This window comes from Anomaloglossus baeobatrachus, chromosome 4 (assembly GCF_048569485.1).
Source record: "Anomaloglossus baeobatrachus isolate aAnoBae1 chromosome 4, aAnoBae1.hap1, whole genome shotgun sequence".
In the NCBI taxonomy this organism is placed as follows: Eukaryota; Metazoa; Chordata; class Amphibia; order Anura; family Aromobatidae; genus Anomaloglossus; species Anomaloglossus baeobatrachus.
In genome coordinates this window covers 265,493,724-265,518,728 of record NC_134356.1, presented here as the reverse complement: position 1 = coordinate 265,518,728, position 25,005 = coordinate 265,493,724, and the positions used below count along the sequence as shown (strand labels likewise).

The window sequence follows — 25,005 nt, the reverse complement described above, 5'->3', positions numbered from 1 at the left end:
ACCGGGGGCTTTGGGGGCACTAAGGGCTCACATTTATTTCTCATCTGACATGTTTGATCACGTCAGATGAGAAATAAATAGATTTTACCAGCCATTTTTTTTTTTTTATGTTGTCGCCGGTATACGGTGTATACCGGCGATCGCATTAACGGGGTGCATAAAAAACACCCCGATTCATAATCTGGGGGGTCTCAGCTACCCCCGGTAGCTGAAACCCCCGAGATTTTTCGTCACTGGGGGGCGCTACAGGGTTTTTCCGGCCTGACGTCTCAAGACGTCGAAACAGAATAAGTACCCTGTTTTTCCGACGTCTTGAGACGTTAGGCCGTCGCTATGGGGTTAAAATGCCTTTACATGTCAAGCATTTTTAAAGAGAAATTGTCAACAGAGTTGATCAACAAATTATCAACGTTTTTATATTTTTGCTTGTAAAGAAAAAAACCACTTTTTTTTTTTTTTTTTTTTTTTTTTTTTTTACTATTTCAAGACCTATAGTTAAACCTAAATAAAATTGGCTTTAAAGATGATACAAATTAGGGGGACGGAAAAAAGCCACAGATTCCCAAGAAAGACACTAAATGTGAGTACGCGTGCTACAAATGGAAAAACACTAATGTCTTTGTTTTAAATTTGTCCTTTGAGTAAAAACTAAAACGGGTTACAGTGTTTTAAAAAAATAAAATACTAGGAAACTTGGATGAATTGAAAGTGGCTGGTGCTGGGAAACCAGTTTAACACTAGAACTACTGGACTCGTGACACCTATATAGAAATACATGGTGCAAAGTAGTCAAAATGACTACCTCAGTAGTTCTAGTGTTAAACATCCTCATGTTTACTATTAGAAATAAGTATAACTGAGTGATCTTTTCTTCACTCACATGTTGTATTGTGAGTTAGTGAGTGTCTGTTGAGTATTCTTTCATCTGTCAGGTGTCTTTTCTCAGTCCTAAATTAATGTAGTCTAGAAAGCACATTGCATGAGGCAGGGGACCTCAATCAGGAGCGAAGGCTTTCGGATGCGGGTTGCCATCAATAAGTCATGACACCCCACAGATGAAAACCTGGTTAATAAGTAATTTATTAATAAATTACATAGAATTCTCTTTAGTATACTTTGCAACATGAAGGTGTTTGAATTCTCCTAGTACTAGTATGGCAGTGTTAACTGTATGCTGGTCAAATCTGCTGGCAGCATTCACCTTAATGTTGCTATAGCGAAGCCTATTGGGAAAAAGGACAAAAAGCGCCCCATACCTAGAGTATGTGCTATTTGCAAAAAAGATAACGGATACTAATCCTAAAAAATGCAAAAAAACCCCACGTTTTTATGTAGACTTTACAGTCTTGGTTATCGGCTTTAAATACCTTTCATCATAGAAGAGTGGCTGCAGAGTGGAGTTAAACTTAATTTTTATTTTTTCAATTTCTCCTCTCCATTGTGGAGATATTAGCTTGTGAAGTTTAGAATATAATTTACTGGGGACCTGTACTTCTTTCCATATTTAATATTGCCAAATCATGAGCTGGCTCAATATACAAGAGGGAAAAAAGAACATCCCCCCCCCCAGTCACTCAGACCAGGGTTTTTTTGTGTGAGACATGTAATGACAGTCTGATCTGCTCAGTGGTCTTGCGGTATAGTTGTGTGTCATGGGAGTAGAGCAGAGATTACTAACATTTTTCAGCTTTCATCTCAAGTGGGGTACAACAGAGCTGAGTCTTGTGTAATTACTAACACATCTGCAGCCCTGTACCCCCACTCTCTGCTTTACTCTTAGCATTTAAAATGCATTGAGGAGAGCAGACTGCCATTACATATCTCAAACAGGAAAAAAAGGTTTTTTTCTTACTGTATGCTGCTACTTATGATTGGTCCGTGTCATACAGGGGAAGTGATTCATTTATACTATGTTCTCCCTCCAGATATTTATATATGTATATATTAGCTGTAGTACCCGGTTGTTGCCCGGGATAGTAACTGTCTGTCTGTCTCTCTCTGTCTGTGTCTCTGTCTGTGTCTTTCTTTGTCTGTGTCCATGTCTCTGTCTGTTTCTGTCTGTCTGTATTTGTATCAGTCTGTCTCCACCTCTGTCTGTCTCTTTGGCCGGTCTGTCTCTTTGGCCGGTCTGTCTCTTTGGCCGGTCTGTCTCTTTGGCCGGTCTGTCTCTTTGGCCGGTCTGTCTCTTTGGCCGGTCTGTCTCTTTGGCCGGTCTGTCTCTTTGGCCGGTCTGTCTCTTTGGCCGGTCTGTCTCTTTGGCCGGTCTGTCTCTTTGGCCGGTCTGTCTCTTTGCCCGGTCTGTCTCTTTGCCCGGTCTGTCTCTTTGCCCGGTCTGTCTCTTTGCCCGGTCTGTCTCTTTGCCCGGTCTGTCTCTTTGCCAGTCTCCCCACCGACATCATATTACCTCACACATAAGCTTCTTATACTAACAGTTTATTTTGTTCCTATAGCAACCACTGACAGTTGCGATTAATAGCCTGTAGCTCCCACCTCCATTCAGTTTAATGGAGGCAGGATTTTGGAGAGTAACTGTAAAGCACGGGGTTAAATTTTCCCGTCAAAACAGTCTGGCGTTCCCTGAGGCGTCTGTGCAAAATTTCGTGATTGGACATGCGACAGTGCAAATTCCTTTAGCAGACACGCGCACACACACACACATATATACATATATATGTATGTATGTATGTATATGTATGTATGTATGTACATATATGTGTGTGTATGTACAGTATATATGTATGTATATATAAAGGTGCTCTAATTGCCCCCCATTAAAACTTTCTTTGGTTTACTCCTCTCTGTACCTCTGCAGCATATCTCCCCCTTTTTGGATTATATCACCTGTATGGGCTACTATGCATCTTTTGTAGTGTGTTTGTTTTTTTGTTTTTTTTTAATTTTGTATTTAATAAAGATGAATAACTGTTTTTTGAGCTTAAAACACCTATTGTCGTCCAAATTATTGCCATGCTTATTTGAGGAGTAGCTTAATACCCCTTGGTAGCCTACTTTTATTAGAGTGATTATAATGTGTCCAATCGAATTGCATTGGTACTTAAATCTCTGGTTACACCTGATTTTGGTTTTTAAAGTAAATGTCAGTAGGTCCAACCCTCCTAAGCCTTCTATATGGGTTTGCAGATCATAGGCAGCTGAATGAAATGATACCTTGATATCTGCGATCCGATAAGATATCCATGATTTTCTTATCCTGGAACAGCTCATTTACATCTATTGGCTGGATGCTGATCTCCCGCCAATCTGCCTCTAGAGCTTATTTTTAATAAAAGGGGCATTACCAGTGTGAGCCATGTAGCTAACACAAAACAGTAGAACTGTAACTTATAAATACAAAACACATACTGTACATCTGCATGCTAAGGCCATGTGCGCACGTTGCATGTTTTTGTTTTTTTTTCTTGCGTTCTGGTTGCGTTTTAAACTGCACTGTCAATGACAAAGTGCATGTGTTTTGCTTCCCTAGCAAAGTCTGAGAAATCAAGTCCCGACACTTTATCCAGCTTTTCCCGAATGCCCTGGTGTGGAGGCAATCTGGGTAATGAGGAAGTTAATGGCAGCCCATAGCTGACACATGAAGACACATGAAGGGTCATTGTAGAGGTTCAATCTAGTAGAACTAGCTGTGGACCGTCCTTGTAAGGATGGGAGGTTATAGGTGACAAGGGTTGTAGTTCCCCAGGGTGTGGTAGGGCTAGTTTTGTGATGGTCCTAAAGTGTCCCTGCCTAGTGGAAAATATCCGTGCGCCCTGGCTCTTATGGATTTGGTGAGACCACTCCATTTACTATAAAATATACTCAATTTGACTGGTATTACCACAATACTTTTTTTTCTTTTTTTTTTTTTAGTGTTTGATGACCAGTGTCTATCCTCGAAGATAGACATAACACATTGTTTTGTTTCTTTTTTTCATTGTGGGTTTTTTTTTTCTGACAGAAGAACAAAGTATTTTTAATGTTTGGTGGCTTCCTATGTTGGTTTGAAAAACTGTGAAAATGGGCATAGTAATAGGTCATATTGTCTTTTGACAGACATCAGTCTAGAATATTTATCCTCCTAGGAGCGTTATGGTATATATCGTGTCCATAAGGGACATTAAACTCTTAGAAACTATCTATTAAAAGTTAATTTTTTGTCATTTGCTTATCCTAGAGTAAAGATTAATCAGTTGCATTAGCTGCATGCATAAAGCTGCCAATCCAATGTTGAGGGTTCGGTTATTCAGCCAAAGAACTGGTAGATGTGCAGTAGATTAATAGTTTATTTTTATCAAAACCGTAGCTAGCAGCTTAGTAAGTGATACATTGCTAGTATCAAGGTTTCTTCCTCCACATTATACTTCTGTCACTTCTATATCAGAGATTACTGCACACAAACACACACTTTATATTCCACATTTGACTATATTATTGTAGAAATGTCAGTGTAGTAGTAAATTTTCTTTGTGCTTAGCATGTACTGTAGAGGAAACGACTTTGCTCAGACCAGGGTTTGTTATGCTTACTTTGGCAGGATTTCCGTTATGCTGTGGCTCAAGCGTCCAAACATCTCGGGAAGCCAGTGATTGAGGACAAGATCCTAAATCAGATCCTGTACTACCTGCCCCAGCTGTACGAGCTAAACCGCGATGTGCTGAGAGAGCTTCGGGAGAGGATGTCTCAATGGTACTTTTCATTCATTTGTATAAACATGCAGAAAAGTTTGCAACTTATTATCTATACAGTAAAGTCTTTTATCAATCTGATTCTGCATTTTATTTTTTATCATTTTATTTGTACATTATATAAATTTAATTTTGTTGTTTTCTTAGCAATGGTTAAAACTTTTCCTTGTGGTTTACAGCTGCTTTAACACACAGCTAAACACTTTATACACTATATTTTTCCATATTCTAAAAAGACTTTGCCTTGTAGGAGTGAACAACAGAAAATTGCTGATATTTTTGTGAAAAAAGGCCCATACCTTAAGATGTATTCCACATACATTCGAGAATTTGATCGGAACGTGTCATTACTTGATGAACAATGCAAGAAAAATGCTGCTTTTGGGGGAGTAGTTAAAGATTTTGAGGTAATGAAATGACAAGTGCTTTATAATATGGCAATTGATTTAATTTTGTGATTAACGGCATGCAAAGGTGACACTGCATGTACATAATGATTTATGATTAACGATGCACTCCCAACCACATGTTTAGTCCCTAAGCCTTTTCTAAAGGTGTGTAGTGTTTGTGTAGATATCAGTACAGTAGTCTTTATGTACAGTATACTATGTATTGCCCATTCCCAGGTAACTCATCCGATTCATTCCCAAGTGGGATGGTGTGTAGATTGGATGATTTAAAGGGAACCTGTCAGGTGCAATGTACATTCAGAACCACGAGCAGTTCTGGGTGCATATTGCTAATCCCTGCATCTAGTAGCATAATCAACAGATCTATAGAAAAAGTATTTCTAAAGATCTTTTATCTTATGCTAATGAGCGTGGGGACTAGTCCTAAGGGTGTTATATCCCCTAACTAGTTCGCCCTTTTAGCATGTTAGCACTCCCATAGGGGTGTACTAACATTGCTATTCAATGCAGGATCACAAACGGTGCTGCGCGTACCTGTGTTCGCGCTTCTGAATGCCGGGCACTTCCGGTCATACGCAGTATGAAGCCGGATGTATGCGTCCCGGCTTCAGAGAGGTCTATTGCACATGACTGGAACACGGGTACGTGTGGCACCGCTTGTGATGCTGCATTGATTAGCATGTTTGCACACCCCTGTGGGCGTACTAACATTCTAAGAGGGCGAACTAGTCTGAGGATAGAACACCCTTGGGACTAGTCCCTACGCTCATTAGTAGAAGATAAAAGATCTTTATCCCCTATTGATCCTCAGTTTAGTGGCGCCCATGGCGGCAAATGCGCAGATTGACCTCCAGTGGTCTTCAGTAAAATGGTGGTACATGTGCAGATTTCAATCCCAGTGCATACTTTAAAAAAGGGCGCTGATACAGACACCAGAGGCAAGTAGAGGGGACGGATCAGGATACAAAGACCATACTCACAGTCCCGTCCCATACACCAAAACCCAAACTTCAAGTGCGGGTTAAAGAACAACCAGGATGCCCATTTCTTCACTTGAATCAGTATAACTGTACCATTATGGCCATGCCTGTACTTTCATGATGACCGGTTCTTTTTAAGAGATTAAGCAGGGTTTCAATAGTAGATAACCTCTTAAACCTAATGCATTGTTTTTTTTCAGATGAGCCCTCGTTGTGCTAACCTGGCGCTGAAGCATTATTTACTCAAACCGGTTCAAAGGATTCCGCAGTACAGATTACTTTTAACAGGTACACAAACAAATTTCAGCAGATTTTCTTAATGTCTTTATTCTGAGAGGACCCTTTAATTTAACGAACAAAGATATTGTCATTGCATCAATCCCAACAACATTTCTTCAACCCTAAAGGTTAAACAAATTGACCCCGCTCCCCCACTATTCTGCAATATTGGGTAGAAATGGTAAAGAGCTCGCCACCCTATACAAATAAAGAACAATGTGAACAGAGTCCTTGGTTTCCAAGTAATCAATCCAGTAGAAAATCCATAGAGAAACAGCTGATATCCCTATAAACGTCACAATTCAGATGAAGTAAAGGAGAGAAGTCCAGGTACTTAAGTGGAATATAGAGTGGATCCAGTAGACTGTATAAGTAATGAAAAGGTATTCATCACACAAGTAGTTAAGACAGGCACTTAAAAACAAGTGCATGGAGCAGTCCACCTCTTGGCAGACGTCACATGTGTAAGGCTACTTTCACACTTGCGTTGGACGGCTTCCGTTGCTATCCGCAGCCTTGAGGAATTACGGTAACCGTTGCAGGAAACAGTTTTATTCCTCATAGACTTCTATTAGCAACTGATAGCAATGGATGGTCTTGCGTTGCATCCGCTGCATGACTCAGCGTCGTTATTTTGACGCTGCGTGGGGCGGAAGGAACGCTGCATGTAGTATTTTTTGTGTTGTTAAAATAGCGCACCTTGTCTATGGTGGTGGATTCCACCGCTATGCGCTAAGCGGCGGAATCCGCTGACTGATTTCGTCACGTTCTACTGCGCATGCTCAGCATGTCCAGCAGAATGATCAAAATCATTTAAAATCACTCCTGGTCTCTCTCCCCCCCCCCTCTCTCCCCCCTCTCTCATACTCGCCAATCACGGGCACGACGCTGCACAGCTGTCGCAAAGCTCCGGCGGCTTTTCCTCTTTTGAAAAATCCGGCCGCTCATTATTCCATCTAGTATTCACTGCTTCCCCCACACACCGGCGCCTATGATTGGTTTTAGTCAGACCTGCCCCTACGCTGAGTGACAGCTGTCTCACTGCAACCAATCACAGCTGCCGGTGGGCGGCTCTATATCGTGCAGTACAATAAATAAATTAAAAAAAAGGCGTGCGGTCCCCCCAATTTTGATACCAGCCAAGGTAAAGCCACACGGCTGAAGGCTGGTATTCTCAGGATGGGGAGCCCCACGTTATGGGGAGCCCCCAGCCTAAAAATATCAGCCAGCAGCCGCCCGGAATTGCCGCATCCATTAGATGTAACAGTCCCGTGACTCTACCCGGCTCATCCCGAATTGCCCTGGTGCGGTGGCAATCGAGGTAATAAGGAGTTAATGGCAGCAGCCCATAGCTGCCACTAAGTCCTAGGTTAATCAAGGCAGGCATCTATGAGACACATTCCATGATAAACCTGTAAGTGAAAGTAAATAAACACATACACCCGAAAAAATCCTTTATTTGGAATAAAAGACAAAAAAAACACCCTCTTTTACCACTTTATTAAAATCCCCAAATACCGGTCCAGGTCCGGTGTAATCCACACAAGGTCCCGCGACGCATCCAGCTCTGCTACATGTGTGTGCGGTGATGATGTGGGCTGTAGTGTAGGGATGTGTGCGGTGATGATGTGGGCGTTAGTGCTGGGGTGTATGAGGTAATGTCGGGATGTGTACGGTGAAGATGAGGGCTGTAGTGTAGGGATGTGTGCGGTGAAGATGAGGGCTCTCTCTCGGCTAAAGAAAACTTAACGCAACGCGTTATTGCACAGGAATCCGTTGCCTTTATTATCACACTTTTTGCAAGGCATCCGTCACATGCGTTACACAACGCATTGTAATGGATGCCATTTAATGCAAGTGGGAAAGTAGCCTAACCCGACCCCTTGCTTCACCCTACAAATTACTGGTTCTTACCAAGACAATTTTGGCATTTAATTTTTTAAATGTTTGGCATTAAACATACATTTTAAAGAATTTTATATTTTGATTCATTGGACTTTTACAAACTTGACAATACCAAATGTGTTTGCTTTTTATGAAAGTTTACTTTAAATGGGACAAAGGGAGGGCTGTGATTCAAAACTTTTTTTATTTTATTTCTTTATTTTTTTTCCATACACTGCAATGCTGTTGTAACTGACTTTATTTTCTATGAAGCCCACAAATGAACAAAGATGACCACCTAGGGGCCTTGTAATAAAGAACAAGGCACTCTTTCACATATAATAACTCTCATCAAAATAAACCTCTACATCTAGTCTACCCTTAAAGTAGACTCTCTACACCAAATAAACCATACATAGCTCAATGATAAAAACAAAAAACGTGGGTTTCTCTGCATTGCTGATATTTCCACATGTAGTTTGCCCTCAGGGAGAGGTCAATAGGACTTTAAAGCGCGTAGGAAATAAACCAGTTTATCTCCATGTTGTAGACAATCATTGTAAAGGTACCGTCACACATAACGAGATCGCTAGCGAGATTGCTGCTGAATCAGTTTCTGTGATGCAGTAGCGATCCCGTTAGCGATCTTGTTATGTGTGACACCTACCAGCGATCAGGCCCCTGCTGTGAGATCGCTAGTCGTTGCAGAATGGTCCAGGCCATTTTCTTCAAAGGCGATGTCCTGCTGGGCAGGATACATCGCTGTGTTTGACACTGTGTGACAGGGTCACAGTGACTGCTGAGATCGTTATACAGGTCGCTACTGCGACCTGTATCGTTCCTGCATCGTTGGTAAGGTCTGACTGTGTGACATCTCACAAGTGACTTACCAGCGATCCCTATCAGGTCTCATCATTTTCGGAATCGATGGTAAGTCGTTGTGTATGACTGGGCCTTAACTATCAGCAGCACAGAAAAACCTGCTTTTTTCCCTTTCTTTATCAAGCATTAACAGTTTGTGGGTCTGCAGCAACTGACTGTCAAGGAAATTATAGTGATGGTCTTGCACAACCCCTCCCCCCCCCCCCCCCCACACGAATGAGCAACTCCAACTTTATGCACAACTTCTTCTGTGGGATAAGACTCTTTTGCGCCTTACATTTTTCCCCAGCACATCTCATATTAACACTAGAACTACTGGACTCGTGACACCTATATAGAAATACATGGTGCAAAGTAGTCAAAATGACTACCTCAGTAGTTCTAGTGTTAAACAACTGACTTTTTTCTTAATTCTCCAAGTATTACCATCTCCTTTCAGGACCCCTTTTTGTCCCATCCATGATTTCCAAAATATACCCCAATACTTCTCTTTCTCGCTCTACCACTATGGTTACCATTTTTTTTTTTTTAATGAATAACGTTTTAATTCAGCTATAGATATGTTATTGAACATTCAAAAATTAATCTAAAAAAAGTAAATTACGCTAAAATCTTCTGTTTCCAATATTAATTATTAATTAGGTTGGCCTATTATATAGGCAGAGGTTTTCTTTATATTTGGGATAATGCACCTTATGCATCGGTATGCACTTGTGCAGATTTATCCTGACTTCCTTTTCTTCATTTCCTTCTTTCCCTTTTGTCTCCCTTCCATTCTTTGACTCCCTTCCCTTCTTCCCTCCTTTTCATTTCCTTCTCTTCTCCCAACCCTCTCCTCCTTTTCTCCTTCTTCCTCCTCTTTCTTTGGTTGAGCCTAGAATGTTTGGGCTTCTTCCAGGTTAGTGAACGTAACCAGCTTGGGCATGGCAATGCAAGTCATGCTTTGCCCCCATCCCCACTTCTATTATAAACAACTCCATGACCACGTGGACTTAAAAAAAGATTGTTTATTCTGTCTGGAAACGTCAGGTGGCATGTAGAACACGCCCCCCATCTAGTGATAGGGGTGTGTTTGAAATGACATCTTACCTGGAAGGAGCCCATACACTCCAGCATGTACCCTCCTTTATCCTCCTTTTCCCTCTCCTTCCTTTTTCCTTTTCCCTCTCCTTCCTTTTTCCTTTTCCCTCTCCTTTCTTTTTCATTTTCCCTCTCCTTCCTTTTTCATTTTCCATCCCCTTCCTTTTTCCTTCACCCTCCCCTTCCTTTTTCCTTCACCCTCCCCTTCCTTTTTCCTTCACCCTCCCCTTCCTTTTTCCTTCACCCTCCCCTTCCTTTTTCCTTCACCCTCCCCTTTCTTTTTCCTTCACCCTCCCCTTTCTTTTTCCTTCTCCCTCCCCTTCCTTTTTTTTTCCTTCTCCCTCCCCTTCCTTTTTTTTTCCTTCTCCCTCCCCTTCCTTTTTTTTTTCCTTCTCCCTCCCCTTCCTTTTTTTTTTCCTTCTCCCTCCCCTTCCTTTTTTTTTTTTCCTTCTCCCTCCCCTTCCTTTTTTTTTTTTCCTTCTCCATCCCCTTCTTTTTTTTTTTTCCTTCTCCCTCCCCTTCCTTTTTTTTTCCTTCTCCCTCCCCTTCCTTTTTTTTTCCCTTCTCCCTCCCCCCATTTGAGCATTAGAAAATATTGGTGTGAATGTTTGCAATGAATGGAAGAATGCTGGAAACGTTGCAGCTCCTATTCTCATGCAGCCTGTACGTGTAATGGTGGCTTGAGCAGCCTTGCTACCCTTTTTTCTTTCACTCCATTTGGCCCTTTTGTGACACCTAAGAGGTGTATGTATATAATTGCTTGTAAAATGGGAGATTAGTTTGTTCAGGCTCCTCTTTTGAAATATTAAGACCAGTGCTCTACATCAAAGCAAATCACTTCAGTGCTTGCTGGAGAGGAGCCCCCCGGTTAGCTCTAAATATGTAGCTTTGTGTATGAACTTTGTGTTCACCTCTGTGCCACTTCAAAGCAGGCGGGCTCATGAAAGACATTCACTTTATACTAATAGGCATATCATCTGCTTTGTTTTTATAAGTGAGGATGGATTTATTGTCCTTCTACTGTATATTTCTTGGCAATTCCTTTGCTGAGATGTGACGGAGCAGGAACCGACAGCTCTCAAAGGGCATTTAAGCATTTTGCACATTTTCTATAAAAATACAGTCCATTTTGCTTTTTGTATGTATACATCACAGTAATCTGTTCTGTGTATTTTATTTATTTTTAGTTGTCATTTGGTGACCATTTGAAATGTATTAGCTGTCTAACCATAAAACGCTATTATCCACTATTATTGGGTGGTAAATGATTGCTACTAGCCCAATTCTTACTCCGTTATAAAGTAAGACATGTTCTGTAGATTGCTTCTGTTTTCTGTAGCTAAAGAAGCCGCCTAGTGGTGGTAAGTATCTTCGGTAGTACGGTATTATATACTGTAGGTGCAATATTTACTTCTTACTATTTGCATTACAAATATTTGTGCATGACTGTAAGGGCGGCTTTGCACGTTGCGACATCGCACGTGCGATGTCGATGGGGTCAAATCGAAAGTGACGCACATCCGGCGTCGCAGTCGATATCGCAACGTGTAAAACCTTTTTGATACGATGAACGAGCGCAAAAGCGTCATTATCGTATCGTCGCTGCAGCCTCCGACATTTCCATAATGCCGGTGCAGCGACAGGTGCGATGTTGTTCCTCGCTCCTGCGGCAGCACACATCGCTGTGTGTGAAGGCGCAGGAGCGAGGAACTTCACCTTACCTGCCGCCGGCTGCAATGAGAAGGACGGAGGTGGGCGGGATGTTTACATCCTGCTCATCTCCGCCCCTCCGCTCCTATTGGCCGCCTGCCGTGTGACGTCGCTGTGACGCCGCACAACCCGCCCCCTTAGGAAGGAGGCGGGTCGCCGGCCAGAGGGACGTCGCACGGCAGGTATGTGCGTGTGAAACTGCCGTAGCGATAATAATCGCTACAGCAGCTTTCACTAGATATTGCACGTGCGACGGGGGCGGGACTATCGCTACAGCATTGGTAACACATTGTTACCGATGTCGCAGCGTGCAAAGCCCGCCTAATAGTGATAATTGCACAGTTGAATATTGTCAGATATGATTTGTTTGTCTTTATAGTTACTTATCTCATTATTTTTATATATAGATTACCTCCAGAATCTCTCACATGAATCCTCAGACTACAGTGACACACAGGGTAATGTATACATCATAGGTATATTGCAATTCACACATCATTAAAGGGATTCTCATTAAAGGGTTATTCCCACCTCCAAGAACCTATCCCAATATGTAGTAGGTGGAATAATAGAAATGGTATCAAACTGTCACTGTATGTGTGATCGTAACCATTTACACCTAAGCTACTCTAATGCCTTGCACATGAGGTGAGAGACATAGCTAATCAGGAGAACTATACTACATTTCTAATTGGAGGTATTTGCAAATATTCTTATTATTACACCTATAATATATTGCAAATAAAAAAGGTCCATGGAGCCTCTGTTAGGAGTCTCGACACAGAAAATAGCCAGATATCCCTCCGGGAAGGACCTAGCCAAAGAGTGGCTCTTTTTAGGAGACCACCATAACCACCATATTAAGTGGCCCTTTTAGTCAATATCCAGCTCTTGACCAGTTTAAAGATATGACAAGGGAAATACCAAGGCCAGGTATCTATTATATATTGGGATAGGATCATGGAGATGGGAATACCCCTTTGAGACCAATTTTCGTATCCTCTGTTAGGCCATGTAGCCATTATAGATAGACTTCACCTCTCTGAACTCTATAAGCCATAATGGCTGTGGCAGATTTGAGTTTTGCATGTTGTACATGGTCATCCATTCATCTCATTGGCCACCATGTAATATTACATTTTACTCCCAGCGGGACAACTCGTAGAATATTCCTTTTAAAATGTTTATATGTATTATTATTGTCATCCAATCATCTACTTAGTAACAGTTAATGCTAAAGCTTATTGCAAATGCAATCGCTATGTGCTTTAACCCCTTCAGCCCCCGGGCACTTTCCGTTTTTGCGTTTTTGTTTTTTGCTCCCCTTCTTCCGAGAGGCGTAACTTTCTTATTTTTCCATCAATCTTGCCATATGAGGGCTTGTTTTTTGCGGGACGAGTTGTACTTTTAAATTAAACCATAAGTTTTACCATATAGTGTACTGGAAAACGGCAAAAAAATTCCAAGTACGGAAAAATTGCAAAAAAAGTGTGATCGTACAATAGTTTTTGGGATATTTTATTCACTGTGTTCACTATATGGTAAAACTGAGATATCTATGTGATGCCTCAGGTCAGTGCGAGTTTGTAGACACCAAACATGTATAGGTTTACTTGTATCTAAGGGTTAAAAAAAATTCACAAACTTGTCCAAAAAACGTGGCGCATGTTTTGCGCCATTTTCCAAAACCCGTAGCGTTCTCATTTTTCAGGATCTGAGGCTGTGATGGCTTATTTTTTGCGTCTCGACCTGACGTTTTTAACGGTACCATTTTTGCGCAGATGCTACGTTTTGATCGCCTGTTGTTGCATTTTGCGCAAAATTTGCGGCGACCAAAAAAACGTAATTTTGGCGTTTGGAATTTTTTTGCCGCTACGCCGTTTACTGATCAGATTCATTGATTTTATATTTTGATAGATCGGGCATTTCTGAACGTGGCAATACCAAATGTGTGTATTTTGTATTTTTTTTTTTTTTTTAACCCTTTCATTTTCAATGGGGTGAAAGGGGGGTGATTTGAACTTTTACGTTTTTTTTATTTTTTTAAAACTTTTTTTTTTTACTTTTTTTTTTTTTTATTTTACTAGTCCCCCTAGGGGGCTATAGCGATCAGAAAGTGCAGAGCGATCGGATATCTGCAGATCTCAGCTACACAGCTGAGAACTGCAGATTTGCTGCTTTACTTTCAATGCCGGCTGTATTCCGGCATTGAGAGGAAGTGAGTCATGTTAGCTACAGGCGTCATCACATGACCCTGTGCTACCATGGCAACCACCGAAAGTCACGTGATCATGTCACGTGACTTCCGGCGGGGGCGGGGTAAGTGACTGTCATGGCGGCGCCCATATACATATCGCTGCCAGATTTTGGCAGCGAAATGTAAGGGGTTAATGGCCGCGGGTGGAAGCGATTCCACCCGCGGCTAGCAGGCACACATGTCAGCTGTTGATAACAGCTGATATGTGCGCGGATCGCAGCCGCCTGCCGGCGGCAGGGGGCGGGGCTTACCCGCACACGATCCATGACGTACCCAGTACGTCATGGGTCGTTAAGGGCTTAATAAGAATCTTGATATTTTTTTTTTTATACATTAAAATTGCCAATTTTTATTTTTTATACTGGAAAGCTTTAGGCAATGTACAGAACATTGCAAGGGAATAAAGTAGAAAAAATACATGCGTCTAAACTAAAAAAGTGCTGCAAATTTTCATATCTGTACAATGCTGTAGACCCCCGCCCCTTCTTTGTATTTCACCCATTGTTCAGAATTGGGAGAATTGAAATAATACATTTTGATTTTTGAAATAGTTCTTTAATGAGCAAATATGATTCATGTGAATGTGTCCTTAGTGTTCTGTATTTGTCACATCATCGCATGCTTACAAGGAGCATCTACTCTTCTGCCAGCACAGGGTACCTTCATATTGTGTGATAGAAATTGGCAATACATTTGTCCTCAAGGGCATAACAAGAGTTTAGTCTTTGGTGTAAAAAATGTCTGTTCCTGCCCAGAGTTGTTCATCCCACTAATTATAGCTCATGCTAGTTCTAGTGTTCATTTATAATAAATATATAGTATAATTTTCTTTTCTTCTTTTTTAGCTGCCTTGAGTGTTGTCATTGAAGTGGCTAATCATGCCAACGACATCTTGAAGCATGGGGTATGTGCTTATTAACAGTGGTAATCTCTGGAATACATAGAGTATATCCATTGTTAATTGCGTTAATATTTGTTGTTGGGTTATTTCTTCAAAAATAACGCATTTTCTTCTAATTTATTTTTGTAAGGACAATTTTCAAAAGCTCATGCAGATTCAGTACAGCCTGAACGGTCATCATGAGATTGTCCAGCCAGGAAGGGTATGTATATAAATATTTCATGTTTTATTGCTTGCTGTTTTCTTGTGTGTTTTTTTTTTTAATTAATTGCTTAGTATATACTGAATGTGGCTGACATTTCCATTCATATTTATATTGTGGAATTGCATTTAGAATATTAGATTCACAATGTCTTTCTTTTCTCTAACATTTAATGGCATATGCCATGATTTTTTTCAGAATATTCTTATTCAAATTAATTTAATCCAATGTTGTTTTTTTTTGCGCTTTATTGATGATGTGTCCAATGTTTATGGCATTACGCCAAATGTAGCCTTTTGTGTCGCATTAAGCGAGGGTGGGCATGACACATGTCTACTGCCAAGTTGTTTTTCTGTCTCATTGCTGTAAGTGTTCATCCTGCTTTGAGACAGACTGGTTGCCAGTGAAATGTTGCCCAGAAGCTACAAACCAAGAGGGTATATAAGCTCCAAAAGAATCACCCCCAATCTCAAGGAAGAGGAAGGGCAAGACAGCTGGCGAAACTCTATTTGATAATGACCAAGTATCGTACATCTTCAGCGCTTAGTCCTAGACATTAGACCTGCTGGAAAGTAAATTTACTAATGCATGGCTTCACATTAGAAGTCCCAGAAATTTCGAGCTCCCCCCTGAAGTCCCGAAAGAGGATCAAATGACATACAATAAACTGAATAGAACTAACTAGAAACTAAAGGTCCAGTCACACGAAACCAGATCGTGAACGAGATCGCTACTACATCACAGTTTCCGGATCGTTGCTGAGTCATTGGTGAAATCGTATGTGAGGTGTCACAAACACCGACTTTAGGAACGAGCATGTGATCTTTTAAATCGTCGGGACCCTGTCACACAACGGGGACGCAACTACACGCCACTCATCTAGGTCGTTAACGAAATTTTTAGCTAGGTGTCAAACATACAGATCCATCCTGCCCAGCAGGACTCCAACGAGCCAAAAATAGCCCAGGCTGTTCAGCATCGACCAACGATTTCACAGCAGGGGTCGGATCGTTGGTACATGTCAAACAAGACAAGATCGCTAGTGAAGTCGTTGTTGCGTCACAGAAACTGACGTAGCAACGATCTCGTTCACGATCTCGTTATGTGTGAAGTGGCCTTAAATGGCTAAACTCAATGGAACACAACAACCTCCTGTGGTGCGACAGTAATGGCCTTAATTACAGAACAAGAGACGGTGATTATAGGATGTTAGCTAAAATCCTTCAGGTCATTCAACCCGTCTCTGGGTTCCAAAGGTAGAAATGTTAAATGACCCCTCTCTGGGACTTCGAGTCTTGCACGTCCGATCCCTGTCAGATACAGCTGTGGAGAAGATGGAACCGATTTATCAGTGCTTCTGTCTTCTCTTTTGCTGGCTACAAAGTGTTCAGAAGCAGCGGCAAACTCGGTGGTTCTGATGAACCTAGCGATCACCTGATCTCAGAGTCTCTGCTCAGCATTGCAGAAAAGCTGGGACCTAGTACATACAGAATCAGCTTTGCCAATCATTTCTGACTCTATTGTGAGTTATTTATTTATTTTTTCTTGGGCACCTTTTACGCTCTCTTGGCGGCAATAATATGTAAGACAAATGTATAAAAACCATTGCAAAAAAAAAAAAAGAGCTTCCTTACATATATAATAGAAAAAACAAGCCTACACTTGGTAAACATCCACACAATTGTCTTAGGCTAGTTTCACACTTGCGTTGAATGGTATCCGTTGCATTGCGTTGCGTGACGGATGCAACGGATGTGTTGCATATAGTGGCACAACGGATGCAACGGATGCTTCAAAACAACGCAATTCGTTTTGTTTTTCTTTTTTTTACAGTTTTACCGTCGGCAGACTACTGTGAACGATCAGCTGATCGCTAACAGTAGCCGGCAGCCGGGTGATCAGCTGATTGCTACCAGTAGCCGGCAGCCGGGTGATCAGCCGATCGCTAACAGTAGCTGGCCGACTGGTGATCAGCCGATCGCTAACAGTAGCTGGCCGCCGGGTGATCAGCCGATCGCTCACAGTAGCCGGCCGCCGGGTGATCAGCCGATCACTCCCAGTAGCCGACCTCCGGGTGATCAGCCGATCACTCCCAGTAGCCGACCTCCGGGTGATCAGCCGATCACTCCCAGTAGCCGACCTCCGGGTGATCAGCCGATCACTCCCAGTAGCCGACCTCCGGGTGATCAGCCGATCACTCCCAGTAGCCGACCTCCGGGTGATCAGCCGATCACTCCCAGTAGCCGACCTCCGGGTGATCAGCCGATCACTCCCAGTAGCCGACCTCCGGGTGATCAGCCGATCACTCCCAGTAGCCGACCTCCGGGTGATCAGCCGATCACTCCCAGTAGCCGACCTCCGGGTGATCAGCCGATCACTCCCAGTAGCCGACCTCCGGGTGATCAGCCGATCACTCCCAGTAGCCGACCTCTGGGTGATCAGCCGATCACTCCCAGTAGCCGACCTCCGGGTGATCAGCCGATCACTCCCAGTAGCCGACCTCCGGGTGATCAGCCGATCACTCCCAGTAGCCGACCTCCGGGTGATCAGCCGATCACTCCCAGTAGCCGGCCGCCGGGTGATCAGCCGATCACTCCCAGTAGCCGGCCGCCGGGTGATCAGCCGATCACTCCCAGTAGCCGGCCGCCGGGTGATCAGCTGATCGTTCGGGCGCCGACAATGTGTGCGGGGGGGCGGAGTGCGAAGTGGGTGGAGCCGAGCGGGGCCATGGCAGAGGACGTCAGTGCCGCGGGGACTGCATCGCTGGGGGACAGGTGTGTATGTGTGTATGTGTGTATGTGTGTGTGTTGTGTGTGTTGTGTGTGTTGTGTGTGTGGGCGGAGATGAGCGGGGAAGTGTCGGGCTCCCGTCACACGTAACCAGGGTTCCTTGGTTACCCGATGTGTACCCTGGTTACGGGTGGAGGGAGCCAGAGAGAGCATGCGCAGTGAAATCCAAAGGATTCCGCTGCTCAAAAAAAGTTACATGCCGCGTTCCTTCCGCCCGACGCAGCGTCAAAATAACGACGCTGTGTCGTCCGGCGGATGCAACGCTGATACTTGTGTTACAGTGCGTCATCCATACAAGTCTATGGAGAATAGCGCAGTGCGTTAACGGACTGCGCTATTCTCCATAGTGACGGACTCCGCTGAACGCAAGTGTGAAACTAGCCTTAACCTGAAGAGTTGACTCAACAGGCTATATGGTTTAAAAATATACACACACATTATGTTTTATTATATATATATACTGTGTGTGTGTGTGTGTGTGTGTGTGTATGTATATAAATGTATATGTGTGTGTATATAATATATTAATAATCTGTGTGTGAATATAAAGTAATAAATGGTAGTGTACACATACCCCAAAAAAATGTTGCAGGTACAATTTATCTTGCGTAACACAGAGCCTCATATAGCCACATCAACGAAAGGGCTACTGAAAAGAGGAGAGGCTAAAAAAATAAATTGATAAATTGCATAGTCATTAAAACCTTTTAAGACCTAGTCATTGAGGGGTTTTAACCAGGCTTTTACTTTATCTTTGACTGCTGTATTGTGTTTATAGAATAAACATAAGAAGATGATCTTTTTGAGGAGATTTATGATGATTCTTCTGCTGATCCATATGACCCCTTTTATTGAAGTGGGTTTGTTTACCTTTAGTGAGTCAGATTATACCCGGTTATCACAACTGGACCCATGAGAGGGCTACATTGCTTTACAGTTTCAGCTGTAAAAGCAAATCTCTTATAAATGCTTGGCAGCAGTAATAATTGTGACAGGTTACCGTGAGGTGAGAATGTGTCTGCCTTCCATATGTACTTTACTTCATTGGCATATGCTTACATTTAGAAGTCATTCAGCTATAACAAAAAAAAATGCTCAATGGTCACTAAATAATAATAATAATAATAATTTTATTCATTTATATAGCGCTATTAATTCCACAGCGCTTTACATACATTGGCAACTAAAGGTTCACTTGCCATATGAAAATGCTCTCTACACGATACACTGTGTGCAGAGTTATTAAGCAAGTTGCATTTTAGAGGATTTTTTTTTTTTATTATTGATCAACAGCTATTTTCTCAATCAACCGAAAAGATCAAAGCTTAATATTTTTGGAAGTTCGAGTGTTTGTTTTTTTTTAGATTTGGCTATCGTAGGAGGATATATGTTTGTGCAGGTAACTATTACTGTGCAGAATTATTAGGCAACTTAATAAAAACTAAATATATTCCCATCTCACTTGTTTATTTTCCCCAGGTAAACCAATATAACTGCACAAAATTTAGAACTAAACCTTTCTGACATGCAAAAACAAAACCCAAAAAAATTAGTGCCCAATATAGCCACCTTTCTTTATGATGACACTCAACAGCCTACAATCCATAGATTCTGTCAGTTGCTTGATCTGTTTACGATCAACATTGCGTGCAGCAAACACCACAGCCTCCCAGACACTGTTCCGAGAGGTGTACTGTTTTTCCTCCCTGTAGATCTCACATTTTATGAGGAACCACAGGTTCTCTATGGGGTTCAGATCAGGCGAACAAGGGGGCCATGTCATTATTTTTTCATCTTTTAGACCTTTACTGGCCAGCCACGCTGTGGAATAGTTGGATGCATGTGATAGAGCATTGTCCTGCATGAAAATCATGTTTTTCTTGAACGATACCGACTTCTTCCTGTACCACTGCTTGAAGAAGTTGTCTTCCAGAAACTGGCAGTAGGTATGGGAGTTGAGCTTCACTCCATCTTCAGCCCGAAAAGGTCCCACAAGTTCATCTTTGATGATACCAGCCCATACCAGTACCCCACCTCCACCTTGCTGGCATCTGAGTCTGAGTGGAGCTCTCTGCCCTTTACTGATCCAGCCTCTGGCCCATCAAGAGTCACTCTCATTTCATCAGTCCATAAAACCTTTGAAAAATCAGTCTTAAGATATTTCTTGGCCCAGTCTTGACGTTTTATCTTTTATGTTTCTTGTTCAAAGGGGGTTGTTTTTCAGCTTTCCTTACCTTGGCCAGGTCCCTGAGTATGGCACACCTTGTGCTTTTTGATACTGCAGTAACGTTGCAGCTCTGAAATATGGCCAAACTGGTGGCAAATCTTGGCAACTTCACGCTTTATTTTCCTTAATTCATGGGCAGTGATTTTGCACCTTTTTTGCCCAACACTCTTCTTGCGACCCTGTTGGCTATTTGCCATGAAATGCTTGATTTTTTTTTTTTTTTTTTTTTTTTTTTTGGTGAGCACGCTTCAAAAGTTTGGCAATTTCAAGACTGCTGCATCCCTCTGCAAGACATCTCACAAGTTTGGACTTTTCAGAGCCCGTCAAATCTCTCTCCTGACCCATTTTGCCAAAGGAAAGGAAGTTGCCTAATAATTAAGCACCCCTTATATAGGGTGCTGATGTCATTACACCGCACCCCTTGATATTACAGAGATGCACATCACCTGATTTACTTAATTGGTAGTTTGCTCTCAAGCCTATACAGCTTGGAGTAGGACAAAATGTATAAAAATTATGTCATCAAAATACTAATTTGCCTAATAGTTCTGCACACAGTGTAGATGTCATCAGCACGATGATTTGGCCATCTGTTCAGCCGGCAGCTGTCTCTCCTGATCACCCATACACAGGAGCGTGCTCTGTCAAGCCCAAATGTTTTCTCTACAAGAGAGCCATTGCCAGACTTGTGTGGTTACAGCTAATCTGGCCGAGGACTAAAGAATCGACAGACTGAAATCAGTCATGCCAGATTCTTAGCGCTCATGATATCTTCTGTCATGGGAGAGTCGCGAGGACTTCCTTGCATTTTAGACTGTTAGCTGAGCCTGCCGATATTGTTGGGTTTAGCTGACTTTGTGTATGGAAGCGTTAAGGATTAATTCCGAGGTGTCAGATTTTGCAGTGTGATCTCAAATTCGTTGTAAAAAAATCTACTAAAACAGGGAAGAGGGAACTCCATTCACATCTGGTACTGTTCTCTTGTGTGAATGTAAAGTAGCTCACATTTGGTTGAAGCCCAGTCTTAGGTGGTTCAGTATTAGAATGGTGTTTTCCAAAATGGAACAGAATGTTTCAAGATGTAGTAGGTAAATTACATTTAACACGACGATCTTTTTATTGTACTATGGTAGCGTCTCATCTTTTTTGTGCCTCATTTTATTGTTTGCTTTTGCTGGCTCAGGTTTTTCTGAAAGAAGGGACTTTGATGAAGCTTTCCAGGAAGGTCATGCAGCCACGAATGTTTTTTTTGGTAAGTTGCCAGATTAGTGAAAACATGCCTGAGAGTCCATTATTGATCACAGATAAGTGACTCCCTGCATATAGACCAATGGAAAAGCAAAACAGATTTTTTGCAGACTAAGTATTCATTCACTCTTATTTTATATGATGTACTGTACCCCCTCTGCCCAAGTATGTTGAATTAAAGGAACCTGGAATGTTTGGTTTTCACTCCCCAGTAATGTTCGCTTAGAGTATGTAACTAGTCTTAATATAATACACCTCAAAACACAGTTGCCATATATTGTATAGTATTAAATGGTTAATCTGACTATCAATCATAACATGAGAATTTAAAATCTTCTATTAAACTTGCCAAATGCAGTCCCAGTGCTCGATGCTCCAGACATCACACCCTGAAGTTCTGCATGTCAGAGGTCTGGTTCCCTATGTGTGTAGTTCTTTCATGACAGATTGCACTTGCTCGGTGGATACCTGCTATTACATTAGAGAAATTATTAGACTACTGAGAGTTTAAAAAAAACATCAGTTGATCAATCTCTCGCTGAGAAACAAAGAAGCACTTAGGTGTTGATATTAACAAAGGACAAGGTTTGTTGTATAATGCAGACTAATGGATTATAACTTTTTTTTTTTTTTTTTTTTTTTTCCTTCCCCATTCAGTTCAACGATACTTTATTATACACAACCCCTGTGCAGTCAGGAATGTATAAACTAAACAATATGCTCTCCTTGGCTGGGATGAAGGTAGGTGTTTTGTACATAAAGTATTGTCTGGCTATATAGTTATACAACTCACTGTGGTGGACAATATTTATTACTGTACTTTATACTTCAAGGTAAGAAAGCCAACACAGGAGGCCTATCAGAATGAGCTGAATATAGAAAGTGTGGAGAGATCCTTCATATTATCTGCAAGGTATTGTACAATGTTGTTTATTCACCTACTGTCAACCCATGGAGCCAACACAGTTCCCTCCGGTTGTTTGTTATGGGATTGGAACAGGATGTTATCAGAGTGCTGCAGCCAATCACAGGCTTCAGTGGTCCGGTACATTGGGATGGTGCAGTCATCTCTTACTGAGCCATCATCTACCTGAGCATGACCAAATTACACTGTTAAAGACCACCTGGAGAGAAGAATAAAAGTTTGTCATTTTTTTGTATTTATTCTTTCCATTGCAGAGATATTAGCTTGTAAAGCTTAGGTTATAATTTGTGACAATGCCAACGGGGTGTTACCAGAGATTTTTTCTCTGGGGGTGTATACTTATTCCCCTATATGATGTTGCACAATCATAAGCAGGCAGTAACACAAAGGGGAAAAAGAACATGCCCCCACCATAGCTTGAGACATGTAGTGACAGTCAGCTCTCACAGCAGAGCTGCGTGTGATGACAAAGTCTTGTGAGCAGAGCCGATATAGGTGTCATTACATACAGCTTTCAGCATTCACTGGGAGTAGGTGCAGCAAAGCTGAGCTTTTGTATTAGAAACATTTCAAGCAGCTCTCTACTCGCAGTGCTGTTGGCTCTGCTGTACTGCTCTTCCATGGCACACTGACTGCTGTGAGATGAAAGCTGAATATTTTTGTAATCAAACTCCTCTTTGTTTCTCGCACTTTGTAACAACACTTAGCTTTACTGTAAAACCTTTTGAGAGCAATGATGTCTGTTATGACATGTCTCACACAGGAGAAAGCCTGCTCTAACCTATTATGGGGCCATTTTATTTTTTGGGGGGGGTCTGACTGCTGACTGTGCCACTGATTTCGAGAAATGTTGAGCCAAATTCCTCTGTGTAAATGAAGCTGTAGAGAGTAAATGTGTCCATTTCTCATATAGACGGTGAATGGAGCAGAACATTGCTTCTTTCACATAGGAGACTTTGGGACCCTGTTCTCGTGAATGGTCAGATTCCCAGGAATCATACATTTTATAATTTATCTAGTGGAAAGGTTGTTTACTGCGCTTCATTTAGTGCAAATAATACTAATAATCATTTTATTTATAAAGTGACAACATATTCCACAGCACTTTACAATTAAGCGGCGACATATACAGACAATAAATTCAATACAAAGGAAGATAGATTACCAGTTACCGGAGGAGCTTACAATATACAAGAAAATGGTACAATTCAGCTGATGAAGCAGTTCTGCTAGTGAAGACCATGCACAATATATGCAAAAAAAATGTAAAACCTAATTTATAAAGATATGACATCCGAAGCCATAGTAGATTTATATAATTTCTTCTGCTTTTTAACAGTTCTGCCACTGAGAGAGATGATTGGCTTGATGCAATTTCTTCAGCAATAGAAGCTTATGCAAAAAAGAAAATTACATTCAATCCTACGAAAAGTCAGGAAGAGGTATGTCTACTAAAAATCACCAGGTTGATTGTAACAAAGTTGTGATTCTTAACGAAGTATGATGCTAACGATATAGTGTATAGCCTTCATTCACACAGTGGATGCAATGCGTTCTAAAATATAGATCTCATAAAGCTATTCTGTTATCTGTGATTTCCAGTATAAAAGTGTTCACCCAACAAAAATATTGTTTATTACCCTTTCAGACTGATCCTGAAGAGGAAGTAGATAATACTCTTGGATCAAAAGCCCCAATCTGGATTCCTGATGGCAGAGCCACAATGTGCATGATGTGCACTACTGAGTTTACCCTGACCTGGAGGAGGCATCACTGCAGAGCATGTGGAAAGGTGTGCTGTTAAGTTGTGCAATGCTCTAGTATGCTGAATTGTTGAAAACTGAAGTTTATTCAACCACTTATTTTTTAGGCTGGTTTCACACTACGTTTATTTAACATCCGTCCATAACGTTTTTTTAGCGGAAAAACGGATCCAGTGCAAATGCGTTTTCACTTCAATGCATTTGCAATGGACTTGCGTTAACATGCGTTCACCTGCGTTTGCGTGCGTTATAGTGAGGATCCAGCGACTTTCAGTTTTTTAACATCTTTCAAAAACGCTACTTGTAGCGTTTTTGAGCTGCGTCCAAATACTGCATGTCACCGGATCCTGACTATACTGCACGCAAACGCAGGTGAACGCTGGCGTGCTGATAGACAGGATCCTGCTTGCTCTACTGAGCATGCCCAGAACCAGTCTCGCGTGATCTGTCTCTCTCTCCTCCTCCCTCCCTCACCCTCTCTCTCTCTATCTGTCTTTCCCCCTTCCTCCCCTCCCTCTCTCTCCCACCTGAGAGCTGCGGACACTCGTAACCAAGGTAAATATCGGGTAACCACTTCTTAGTTACCCGATGTTTACGTTGGTTACGTGTGCAGACAGCCCTGCTCCTAGCAGCTGCAGACACTCGTAACCAAGATAAATATCGGGTATCCAAGCCCGATGTTTACCTTGGTTACCAGCGTCTGCAGCTGTCAGAAGCCGGCTCCCAGTCTAGTTCCCCTCACTCCCGATCACATGACTCCAATGCCCGCCCCTAAACATCCAGTGA

General features: G+C 42.0%; 1 protein-coding gene across 1 annotated transcript in view; it reads left to right on the top strand.

The window, feature by feature from the left end:
* The window catches only part of FGD6 (FYVE, RhoGEF and PH domain containing 6), a 168,347-nt gene that overhangs the window by 102,318 nt on the left and 41,024 nt on the right, over nt 1-25,005 (top strand). The window contains exons 6-16 of the mRNA XM_075344811.1: nt 4,532-4,683; nt 4,933-5,089; nt 6,273-6,360; nt 12,315-12,365; nt 15,010-15,068; nt 15,196-15,267; nt 21,467-21,535; nt 22,189-22,272; nt 22,365-22,444; nt 23,796-23,898; nt 24,105-24,248. Coding sequence (XP_075200926.1) covers nt 4,532-4,683; nt 4,933-5,089; nt 6,273-6,360; nt 12,315-12,365; nt 15,010-15,068; nt 15,196-15,267; nt 21,467-21,535; nt 22,189-22,272; nt 22,365-22,444; nt 23,796-23,898; nt 24,105-24,248 — 1,059 coding nt within the window. The remainder of the gene's footprint in view (nt 1-4,531; nt 4,684-4,932; nt 5,090-6,272; nt 6,361-12,314; nt 12,366-15,009; nt 15,069-15,195; nt 15,268-21,466; nt 21,536-22,188; nt 22,273-22,364; nt 22,445-23,795; nt 23,899-24,104; nt 24,249-25,005) is intronic.